At 39.4% G+C, this 11,478-nt stretch overlaps 1 protein-coding gene across 1 annotated transcript in view; it reads right to left on the bottom strand.

Annotated features, from left to right (window-relative positions):
• Positions 1-3,261: 3,261 nt before the first annotated feature.
• The window catches only part of NR1D2 (nuclear receptor subfamily 1 group D member 2), a 36,315-nt gene continuing 28,098 nt past the window's right edge, over positions 3,262-11,478 (bottom strand). Inside the window, exon 8 of the mRNA XM_008009290.3 lies at positions 3,262-6,666. Coding sequence (XP_008007481.1) covers positions 6,470-6,666 — 197 coding nt within the window. The 3' untranslated portion in view covers positions 3,262-6,469. The remainder of the gene's footprint in view (positions 6,667-11,478) is intronic.

Genomic DNA, 11,478 nt, shown 5'->3' with positions numbered 1-11,478 from the left:
GGAAATGCTGACTTTGAGCATTGAGAGCATGTTTACATTTTGGAGAATGTGCCCCATATTAAAGCAAATGGAGAAATTCTGAGCTTCCTCCAAGACCTCCCTTTAGGGCTCCTCTACACACTGCATTCAGTGTTGTTGTAAGCGGATTTTGTACTCTGGTGTCAAAAATCACCCCACAGCATCCAACTCTTACACAGTGAAGAGCAACACTGATGTGGCTACTAAAACACATGCCACAGCTGTTTCTAAGCTTTTACATAGACAGAGAATAAAAAAATCAAACATAACAAATTTTAACACAGACCCAATCTAGTGTAAAACTAAAACCAGATCTGTGAAGTGATTATCTTTATTCCTGCATTCACAGACAGCACTCCTCAATTTCAGAAGGAATTTAATCCATTTTGTTTTCCATCAACCACACATTTACTTGGAGCTTGCTTATTAAACTGTGCAAAGAAGAGGACAAAATAAAATCCAAATTTGTGCAATAATCCACTGAATTCGATAAACATCCTGACTAACACCCAAAGTGGGTATAAGGTTAGCAAGGTTTTTTCTCCTAAAAGCTCTTTCCTAAGAGTCCCAACAAGTGCTCAGCACAGAAAAAAAAAAAGGGCAAAGGGGTTATTTAAAGGAAGAAAGTTGGATGAAAATGGCATCCCATTAAACCCTTCCTTAAAGGATTCACAGTGCTCACTGCCTCACTGCACAACAGGACTGACATGGAGACATTGCAGTAATCTTGTTTAACCCAGCATTTCCAAACTTACTTGATCAAGGAGCCCATTTTCCCCACCTAACATCACCTAATATCCGCAGAAACACAGCGGAAATTTTTTTTTTTTTTTTTTTTTTTTTTTTTTTTTTTTTTTTTTTTTTAAGACGGAGTTTCGCTCTTGTCTCCCAGGCTGGAGTTCAATGGCACGATCTCGGCTCACCCCAACCTCCGCTTCCAGGGTTCAAGCGATTCTCCTGCCTCGGCCTCCTAAGTAGTTGGGATTACAGGCGTGTGCCACCACGCCTGGCTAATTGTTGTATTTTTAGTAGAGACAGGGTGTCACCATCTTGGCCAAGCTGGTCTCGGACTCCTGACCTCATGATCCACCAGCCTCGGCCTCCCAAAGTGCTGGGATTACAGGCGCTAGCCACCGCGCCTGGCCAACATAGTGGATATTTATGGCAGAAGCTGCTCCAGACAGCCTATGGCTGCATCACACTAGCTGCAGCAAGGAGGTGCCTCCAGAGCTGCATGCTCCATAAACCCGGTGGGACGCCCACTCATCTGGGTGCAGTCGCAGCTGCCCTAACATCCCTGCACTGTTTTTGCTGTTATTTTTTGAGACGGAGTCTCCCTCAGTTGCACAAGCCAGAGTGTGGTGGTGCAATCTCGGCTCACTGAAGCGTCCTCCTCTGGGGTTCAAGCACCCTGCACTCTTGGGGGCACAAAGAAGGCCCCCCCACTGCCCCTACCCTCCCAGGCTCACAAGTCCCTGTTCCCACTGCCTGGCTTCCCCATGCTATTGGCACCCACTCCGACCTTGGAGCAAAGTTGGGGCCAAACCCTGGGGTCATGAACAGTAGCAAGAGGCAGACGGGTTCCTGGGCGGAAGGAGGCGGGTTCCCAGTGAGGCCCCACCTTCAGGACCTGACGGCTGAGGACTGAAGAGCCAGCCCTGTGGACCCGAGTGGAAACTTGTGGTGCCTTTTCCAGGTCCGCCCATGGCTGCCCATGGACCAATCAGCGTGCACTTCCTCCTCTCTGAGGCCCATAAAATCCCTAGGCTGTCAGAGCTGGGGAAGAGGTAGGGATGACCAGCTGCAGAGAGGATCTACCCACTCCAGGGCCTCCTCTCTGCTGAGAGGATGGGAAGACCAAGGGATGGCCAGCTGTAGAGAAGAACTACCTTCTCTGCTGAGAGCTGCAGAGACGACAGGACGACCTGCCAGCAGAGAGGAGCCACCCACTCTAGGACCTTCCCTCTGCTGAGAGCTCCAGAGTGGGACGACAACCTGCCCACAGCAAGGTGCTTCCCACTCCAGGGTCTCCTCTCTGCTAGGCCTAAACACTCATTGGGATACCCTGGCTACAGAAAGGAGCTGCCCAAAAGGAGCTGCCCACTGCAGGTCCCCTGAGTTATTCTATCCCTCAACAAAGCTCCTCTTCATCTTACCCTCCACTTGTCTGTGTACCCTCATCCTTCCTGGTTGCAAGACAAGAACTTGGGACCCACTGGATGGCAAAGCTAAAAGTTGTAACACAAACAGGGTTGAAACATGCCCCTTGCTCACCACGCTGTGGGCCAGACAGAAAAGCTGCAGCCAGCCCTTCAGGGATCTCACACCTGGGAGCTCCCCAAGCCAAGGCTGTGATTCCCTCTTTGGGGCCCTGTGGTTCCTGGCATGTTCAGCCTTCTGGCCACCACTGCATTCCCCGGTGCCAGCTGGGAAAGCTGCTTATGGTGTGCCTGGTCCAGCTGCAGCCTCGCAAAGAGCTGGCACCTGGAGATGTCCACCGCGTGGCAGCAGCTGACTTGTCTGCACAGTAGCTGGACGCCACACTCGCTCACACACGCCTTGATGCTCCATGCCTGACTCAGTCTCCCTTGAAGGCGTGGGATCCAGGCCAGTAGCGTTAGCTGAGTACAGCCTGCCAGGCCAACTGGGTGAAACAAGCCCAGTGGGCCTGAGCAAATCTCAGGCAAAGGTGCCACCAGCCACAGATTTCCAGCCAGAAAAGCAACACCCCCAAGATTGCCTAACAATATTACTGCAGACAATGCAGATTTAAATAGCTATCTTAATTTTGCCAACATGGGAACAACTGATAGGAAAGGAAAGAGAGGTTAGTAGTCTTGCTGAGGCGCCCTACCCCATTCATGGCCAAGGGTGATTTCTGGTTATATCACATACCCCATTCCTCTCTCACATCTCCTTTCTAGAAAGACTACCTTATTACACACAACGAACTGTTACTCAGTTGGCATTATAGAAAATAGCAACAGTCCTTGACGGAATCTCTAAACTCTAAAATCTTTTTTTAAGCCCTTTGTGTGTGTATATACACATACATATATATACATATATGTGTATACACATATATATACACACACATATATCTATATACACACACATATTTCCCCAAGCTGAAACAGAGATTCACATAAAAGATCCTGCTATGCTCAGGGGAAAGATACTTGTAGTGAGTTAAATTATAGTTTTACAAAAATGGCAAGGTAGATTAGACACCAAACACCACAGTTGGTTAGAAATATTTATTATCCCCTCCCCCCACATACAGATTACTTCTCAGAAACATGAAGATATTATCCATGTCCTCATCAATTACAGTTTGTAGAAAATAAACTTAACTCATATCCCATCAACAATGTATTTCTATCATTTTTTAAACAATAGCCATTTCATTTTTCCATGTTAGTTCCAGAATAGCTTCAAGTTTTATCTTTTGGATCGAATCAAGTCAATCTTTTTTTATAGGTAATAGTTTCCTGACAGATCCCCTCCCCCCAACCCCTAAAAAAATTCTATATCCTAAGTGATAAACTCTTCTTGTACATTCAGCAAACTTTATATTGGAAAAGAAAAAGAGTAATTGAGATAGGTATTTACTTTCGTGCACAGTAATAAATCTAGCTGAGCTGCTACACCTTGCTTTGCAAAGATGTTTACATAAAATAAATCATCTCTTATCAAGTTTACAATGGTAATTTCTTGAAATGTAGATATGAAAGCTATACACTTAATCCACTGAAATTTCCTTCTAATTTTTAAATCTGTAATTAAACCATCACCATAAGAACAAGCTTCATCCCAAGATGTTTCCCCTTTTCCCCTCAGCTATTTCTATCAACTTGAATCCTCTCTCAGATCATGTAAAGAGATACATTAAAAGCACAAGAAAAAAAATGTTTTAGCTTGCTGACATAATGCCCTTAAGTTTGCTGACATAATGCCCACATTTTAACTTTAAAATGTAAAATCAAAGTTAAAGCATCACTTAATTCATACAGTACATTATTAATCAACAGTGTCCCACCAACTCGGAAGTTTCCTAAATTGGCTGTCTTCTCTGCATTTAGTACGTTTATAACCAATGACTCAATCAAAGAATGTGCTTGTAATAGGCTGCTGGTTTAATTTTAGAATCAGAAGTTTCATATTGGGCTACTTTCAAATATAGAAAAGCTATGAGTGACATATGAACTATTAATTTTGCTTCCCATTACCTACAGGAGGAATTTATTCAAATAAAATTTTACAAGACAAAATGCAAATCTATATACCTATATAGAGATGTATATATGTATATATTGAACCTAACTAAAGTTTTATAAGCAATACTAACATAGTTCTGGTTACACATTCCTAAAGACTTAATTGTTTTAAAGATACATGTTATAAAGAGGCTTATGCAAAAGGCAAAAATTAAGAATCAACATGATCTTTGAGGTTTTCAATATTACTTCAAAAAGCTGTTTCTATCCCCCATAGAAGAAAACTATGCATTTGTTTACCTTAGGAAAAAAAATTATAAAAAGATAATGCTATCATGTAAAGATTCACAAAAACTATATTGTATATCCCATAAGAGTTATACCTACTTAAGGTAAATCACAATTATGGTTTATATTGTATTACAGACATCACCATTGCCTTTCCTCTTTAATAATGAGAGGGTTTAACTTTTTTTTAAACTTACTTAACTAGTGCCACAGTAAATCAAGTCCCAGTAGCAACAAGTTAAACAAGATTACAAAATAAGGCATTCTGCTCACACGTCAGGAAAGTAACAGGCTTAGTACAGTAAAGCAGGCTCTTATCGTTTTTGCAATTTTATATAATCCAAACATTATATAGAAGGCAATCTTTACTAAAAAATCCAATTAATTGCTGTTTTCCAGGGAAACAGAAAAACATACATAAAATCCTCAACTTTGGCTATTTCTCCTACTACCATAAACAGATGCTGATCTTATCTATTTAATCAAGTCCACTATTAGAAATTTGGATAAAATGTCTTTGACTATACCATTTCTAAGCCTGTAGGTCACACACTAGATGATTTTTCAAATTATAAGTTAAATCTAATATGACAAAATCCCTGTAGTGTTATTTAGGAAAAAAGAAGTGGACTCAGAACATACATACGCACGCATACACACACATGCCATCATATTAAACAGTTTCTTTAAACATTAAATAGTTCTTCTGAAAGAATAAAAATTCTTTAACATCAAGCTGCAGCATGTGTATAAGGGGCAGCAATGCAACCTTTTTCAGCACAAGGTAAGAATATGAATCAACTTTTAAACAACTAGTACCCTGAACCAAAGATTTTGCCAAAGATGAACTCTAAAATACATGGGTTTTTTTTGTCGTGGAAATTTGGACTCAATTGCCTGTTGCACTTTTACATTAAGTGTTGCTTAAATAAACAAAAATAGAGCATAAATTCAATATTCTACTGTCTAAACATTTTAAAGCAATGGTTATGCCATCATCAACAGGTAAAATGCACCTAATTTGGGTCTTTTGACACGTCTTGTTTTAAGTTTACTGTATGATAAAGTTCTTCACAGTTTAAAATATTGTGAAGAAACATATTTATGTTTAACTATATTCACATACATATTATGTACATGTACTATGTCTTTGTTATACCCATAAACTTCGAGTATGTGTGTATCAGTAGGATACCCCACACATATGCAGGAACCCTGAATAATATGGTTGGTGTGGACTGTGAAATGATTTCCCAGAAAGGCTTAGAAAGAAGAAAAGAATGTTATTATGAATAATTATAATAACAAAAAATTTTACCTTATTTACATAGTGCCTATCTCCCAAGAGGTAAATATGCTTTACAGACATTTTTTAGTAACTCTGTGAGGTGGGGCATTGGGGACACTATCAATTCTCATTTTCCACAAGCAAGTAAACTACTCAGGACCACACACTTTAACAGTGGTGGAGTAAAATACAGACATGGAGATCTCCTAAATCCCAAAGTCTCCAATTACCAGATCAAATAGTCTTGTGGTAGTAATAAGATTTCCATCATTCAACAGAACTCCTACCACAAAGGATTAATTTCTAAGTCCTCATACACTTGTGATTGTGCGTCATATTTATACCACAGGGAGATCAAAATGGTTTTTGGTTTTGGCAGATGAAAAAGTCTAACATTCAGTGTGATTATACTTCAGTGTAACTTCTCCAGTTTAAGTGCGACACAGCTGATTGGTCTGTCAGGGAGATGCGGTCAATGTCTAATCATGGCTGAAGAGTTCTCAATCCAAACAGCTATTGCATGATTACAGAGATAGCCTACAATCTTTTATTGTCTTAAAGGTCTTTTCTATCTCCACATATGGTATACACATATAAATAAGCATTTTAGCACAAAATGTACAGTTACCATCAGTTCATGTTTAAATAAACAAAGGCCTTAAGGGTGAACTTTAAAGGCCAAGAGCTCCTCAGAGTGCATGTTGTTTAAAGATCGAAGATCTGGCAACTTTAGAAGCAGTTTTGTAAAAATAGAGGCCTCATTTGGATGGTTTTTCATTATTAAGGTCCTTAGTGCACGAATGAGAGTTTCCTGCAAAGCCTCCACAGAGTTGACGTTTTCTATTCCAGATCGATCTAAGAGAGATCAGGAATAGGGAAATATGAAAGACAGGATAAATTATTAACATTAAATATAAATAAAATTCTTGCTCATCAGTGTCACTAATGAATAGAAAACAAGGTTTTATACATTTGAATAAAGGCAAAAGTTGACAAATTTCTCAAAATCTCAGTAACAAGTCATTAGCCAGTTACTATATATTATAAAGCATATACATCACAAAAAACATTTGATAAATCAAAATTCTTTACTGCTTAAGAATTTTTATTCACAAAAACAGAGGTTCTGACTTTTTAAAATTAGATGTCATCTGATTTCAACTGCTTCTAATTAGCAAAATAAAATAATGTAGTATATAAACATATTTTCAATACATATGGAATATACTCCCATTTGTATGTCACCACGTGTGGTAGGCAGTCCCTAAAATGACCTCCGATGATCCCCTCATCCTGGTATTCACACCCTTGTGCAATCTCCTCCTATTAAGTGGACCGAGACTTAACTAAATTCTAATGAAAAAAAGTATGGCAAGAGTGATAGGATGTCAGTTCTGAGATTAGCTTATAAGAAACTGTGGCCTCCATCTTAGGTACACTCTCGCTCACTTACGCTGAGAAAAACCGCTGCCATGCTGTGAGCCACCCTGTGGAGAGGCCCACCCACATGGCAAGGAACTAAGAGTGGGCTCTAGCCAACAGTCAGCAAGGAACTGAGGTGCTCAGACCAACAGCTTGCAAGGAACTGAATCTTGCCGATAACTACATACAAGTGAAAGTAGATCCTTCCCTACTCAAGCCTTCATATGAGACCACAGCCCTGTCCACAACTTAACTACAACCTCCTAAGAAACCCTGAGTCAGAGGCACGTATCATATCCTATCTCTCATATCATATCTTAACTCTCAAAAACTGTGAAATTAAATGTTTGCATTTGCAAGCCCCCGAATTTTGGGACAATTTGTGATGCAGTTATAGGTAACTAATACACTATGCAACTTTATTGCTATGTTACCCTACATTCACTTTCATTTAGCATATTGTGTTTATTAAATTTCTCATACAATATGTTAATAAACCAGTCATTTGGCATAACCCTGCAATAAAGTATCTTAAAATTAGGCAAACCTATATAGGTCACCCATAGACTTTTTCATCAGCAAAAGTATTTCTTTCCCTTTGTAACAGGAGGCAGGAGTACACAAAAATATTCAATGGTCCCCTAGATGGGAGGTTGTAATTAACAAGAAAAAGACTTCTAACTTCTACAAGGAAGCAAAACTTCTGGCCATTCATTCCCTTTCGTTTTTTAACAAGGATATTGAGGAGGTCTTCCATTGTAAGTGGTAGCTGAAAAAGGTCATTTGCAATGCAAGCACTTAAAACAAGGACTAAAATTTAATAGTAAAGGGCAAAAAAAGAAAGGTTTGATTAACTCTAAATGCAGAAAAATGATAAAAAATAAGTTTATCCTTTTTTTTTTTTTTTGAGATGGAGTCTTGCTCTGTTACCCAGGCTAGAGTGCAGTGGCGTGATCTCGGCTCACCGCAACCTCCACCTCCCAAGCTCAAGCAATTCTCTGCCTCAGCCTCCTGAGTAGCTGGGATTACAGGCGCCCACTACCACACCCGGCTCATTTTTATATTTTTAGTTTCACCATCTTGGCTAGGCTGGCCTTCAACTCCTGACCTCATGATCCACCCGCCTTGGCCTCCCAAAGTGCTGGAATTACAGGCATGAGCCACTGCACCTGGCCAGTTTATCTTATATTTAACAAAATTTGAATATTATAACTATGTGCTAATTCTTTCTTGGAAAAAAAGGTCAGGCATGGTGGCTTACACCTGGAACTCCAGCACTCCGGAAGGCCGAGGCAGGAGGATGGCTTGAGCTTAGGAGTTTTGAGATCAGCCTGAGCAACATAGTGAGACTTTAGTCTCTACTAAAGAAAAAATTAATTGAATGTGCATGATGACACATGCCTATAGTCCCAGCTACTTGGGTGGCTGAGGTGGGAGGATCACTTAAACCCAGGTCAAGGCTGCAGTGATCCATGATCATTCTACTGCACTCCAGTCTGGGTGACTCAAAAAACAAAAAGAATGTTGGGGCAGGACGTGGTGGCTCATTCCTGTAATCCTAGCACTTTGGGAGGCCAAGGCAGGTAGATCAACTGAAGTCAGGAGTTCGAGATCAGCCTGGCCAACATGGTGAAACCTCGTCTCTACTAAAAATACAAAATTTAGCCAGGCATGGTGATTGGCATCTGTAATCCCAGCTACTTGGAAGGCTGAGGCACGAGAATCGCTTGAACCCAGGGGATGGAGGTTGCAGTGAGTCAAGATCATGCCACTGCACTCCAGCCTGGGTGACAGAGTAAGACCTTGTCTCCAAAAAAAAAAAAAAGTTGGATACTGGTTTGTGGGGGGAGGGGCAGGGTCACAATTTTTCAGACAAAACTACTGACAGAGATCTCTTTCTCTTGACATTTAACTTTGGCCAATCATAAGTTATCTTTATAAAAATAAAGCCTTCAGTAATGCTTTGAAGAGTCTCTCTTGCCTTTGATAGTCAAGTAATTATTTTTTTTAAATAACCTTCTTTCACTTGATGAAATCGTTTGCCAAACATTTATTAAATATATGTACTGGTTACTGTTCTAAGGTGCTTGGAAATCAGCAGTGAACAAAACCAGAAATCCTTTAAGGAGCTTACATTCTGACAGAACAAAATAGTCATGTGCCACATAACAACGTTTCAGTTAATGGCAGACCACATGTAAAAGGGTGGTCCCATGAAATTATAACATTGCTGAAAAATTCCTATCGCCCAGTGACGTTGCAGCTTTTGTCATAACATCACAGCACAACACATAACTAATGTGTTTATAGTGATGCTGGCGTAAGCAAACCTATTACACTTAATAATAGTAAACAACTATATTACTGATTTAAGTATTTACTATACTATACTTTTTATCATTATTTTACAATATAGTCCTTCTACTTTATTTTTTGTTATTTTTTGAGAACTCCTGACCTCAAATGATCCACTAGCCTGGGCCTCCCCAAGTGCTGGGATTACAGACATGAGCCACCTCGCCCATCCCTTCTACTCAAAAAAAAAAAAAAAAAAAGGTAACTGTAGAGCAGCCTCAGGCAGGTCCTTCAGGAGATATTCCTGAAGAATGCACTGTTATCATAGAAATATAGAAGGTGATAGATGGTGACAGCTCCATGCATATTACTGTTCCTGAAGACCTTCCAGTAGAACAACACATAGAGGTGGAAGACAGTGATATTGATGATGCTGAGCCTGTGTAGGGCTAAGTTAATGTGTGTGTCTGTCACAGTTTTTAACAATAAAGTTTAAGAAGTAAAAAAATAAATTATAAATAGAAAAAAGCACATAGAATAAGGATATAAAGAAAATATTTTTGTATAGCTGTACTATGTATTATTTTTAAGCTAAGTGTTATTACAAGACTCAAAAAGCTTTTAAAACTTTAAGTTTATCAACTAAAACGGAGTAAGCTAGGGTTAATTTATTACTGAAGAAAAAAACTTTCAATAAATGTGGTGTACCCTAAGTGTTCAGTGTTTATTAGGTCTATAGTCATGTATGGTAATATCCTAGGCCTTCACATGCCCTCATCATTCACTCACTCATTCACCCAGAGCAACTTTCAGTCCTGTAAGCTGCATTCATGGTAAATGCCCTACACAAGTATACCAGCTTTTATCTTTCATATCTATTGTTACTGTACCTTTTCTTTGTTTAGATATGTTTAGACACACACATACTTATTATGTTACAAACTGCCTACAGTACTCAGCACAGTAACATGGTGTACAGGTTTGTAGCCTAGTAACAATAGGCTATACCATAAAACCTAGGTGTGTAGTAGGAAATACCATCTAGGTTTATATAAGTACACTCTATGATGTTCACACAATGACAAAATTGCCTAACAATGCGTTTCTCAGAACATATTTACGTCATTAAGTGACACATAACTCCGGTTTCACTCATATGATTATAATACCGAAAACTGAGAAAGAATGACAGTAATTCCCACAAACAAAATAATCTAGATGGGCAAAGAAAGAAACAACTGATAAGGGGGGAAGATACCTGAGTGGGAACAAGTATTATTAGTAGTTGGTTGGACAGGTGTAGGAAGTCACACAAAAAATTTAAAAATGTTTTTAAGTCGTTGGCCTTTCAGTGGCTATTTTGTGTTTACATGACCTATGCTTTGTTATACAACTCACAACTTCAGGGAAATCGATGCCTACATCTAAAACCATAGATTGTATTAAATTTTTCTAAAGTCTCAATTTCTAAAACCATGGTTTTTAAGATTTCCAGGCCAAAGAACCTAAGGTACAAACCTGGTTGGATGGTAAATAATCTTCTGGAGACTATAATGCTAAGAGTACACATGTTGAAGTGGAAATTCATCTTCTAAATGGTGCACTAAATGCTACACTAGTACTGTAGAGTTTAACTTATTACATATCTATCTTCTCTCTCCTTTGCTGGTTCTTCATCACACTCCCAAGCTTGTACTCCTCACCAAATATTCTATTTATTTTCACTTCCTACACGATGAAAGTCAAACCTTCAACAAAAATCTCTATGAAGACAACTAAAATCTGTATGTAAATGAGCCTTGACCTCACACCTACATGCCAGTCCTTAACCTTCAACTGGAAGTGTTGTTACTTTAAACAACCTGAAAAGAAACTTACCTTCCAGGTATAATTCCCCTTCCATGATACCGGGATTCTTCCAATCTTACAGGCAAACATCATGTTTGAGAT

The sequence above is a fragment of the Chlorocebus sabaeus genome, chromosome 15 (assembly GCF_047675955.1).
Source record: "Chlorocebus sabaeus isolate Y175 chromosome 15, mChlSab1.0.hap1, whole genome shotgun sequence".
Taxonomy (NCBI): domain Eukaryota; kingdom Metazoa; phylum Chordata; class Mammalia; order Primates; family Cercopithecidae; genus Chlorocebus; species Chlorocebus sabaeus.
Note: the sequence above shows the minus strand (reverse complement) of the source record. Positions and strands in the feature narration are given on the sequence as shown.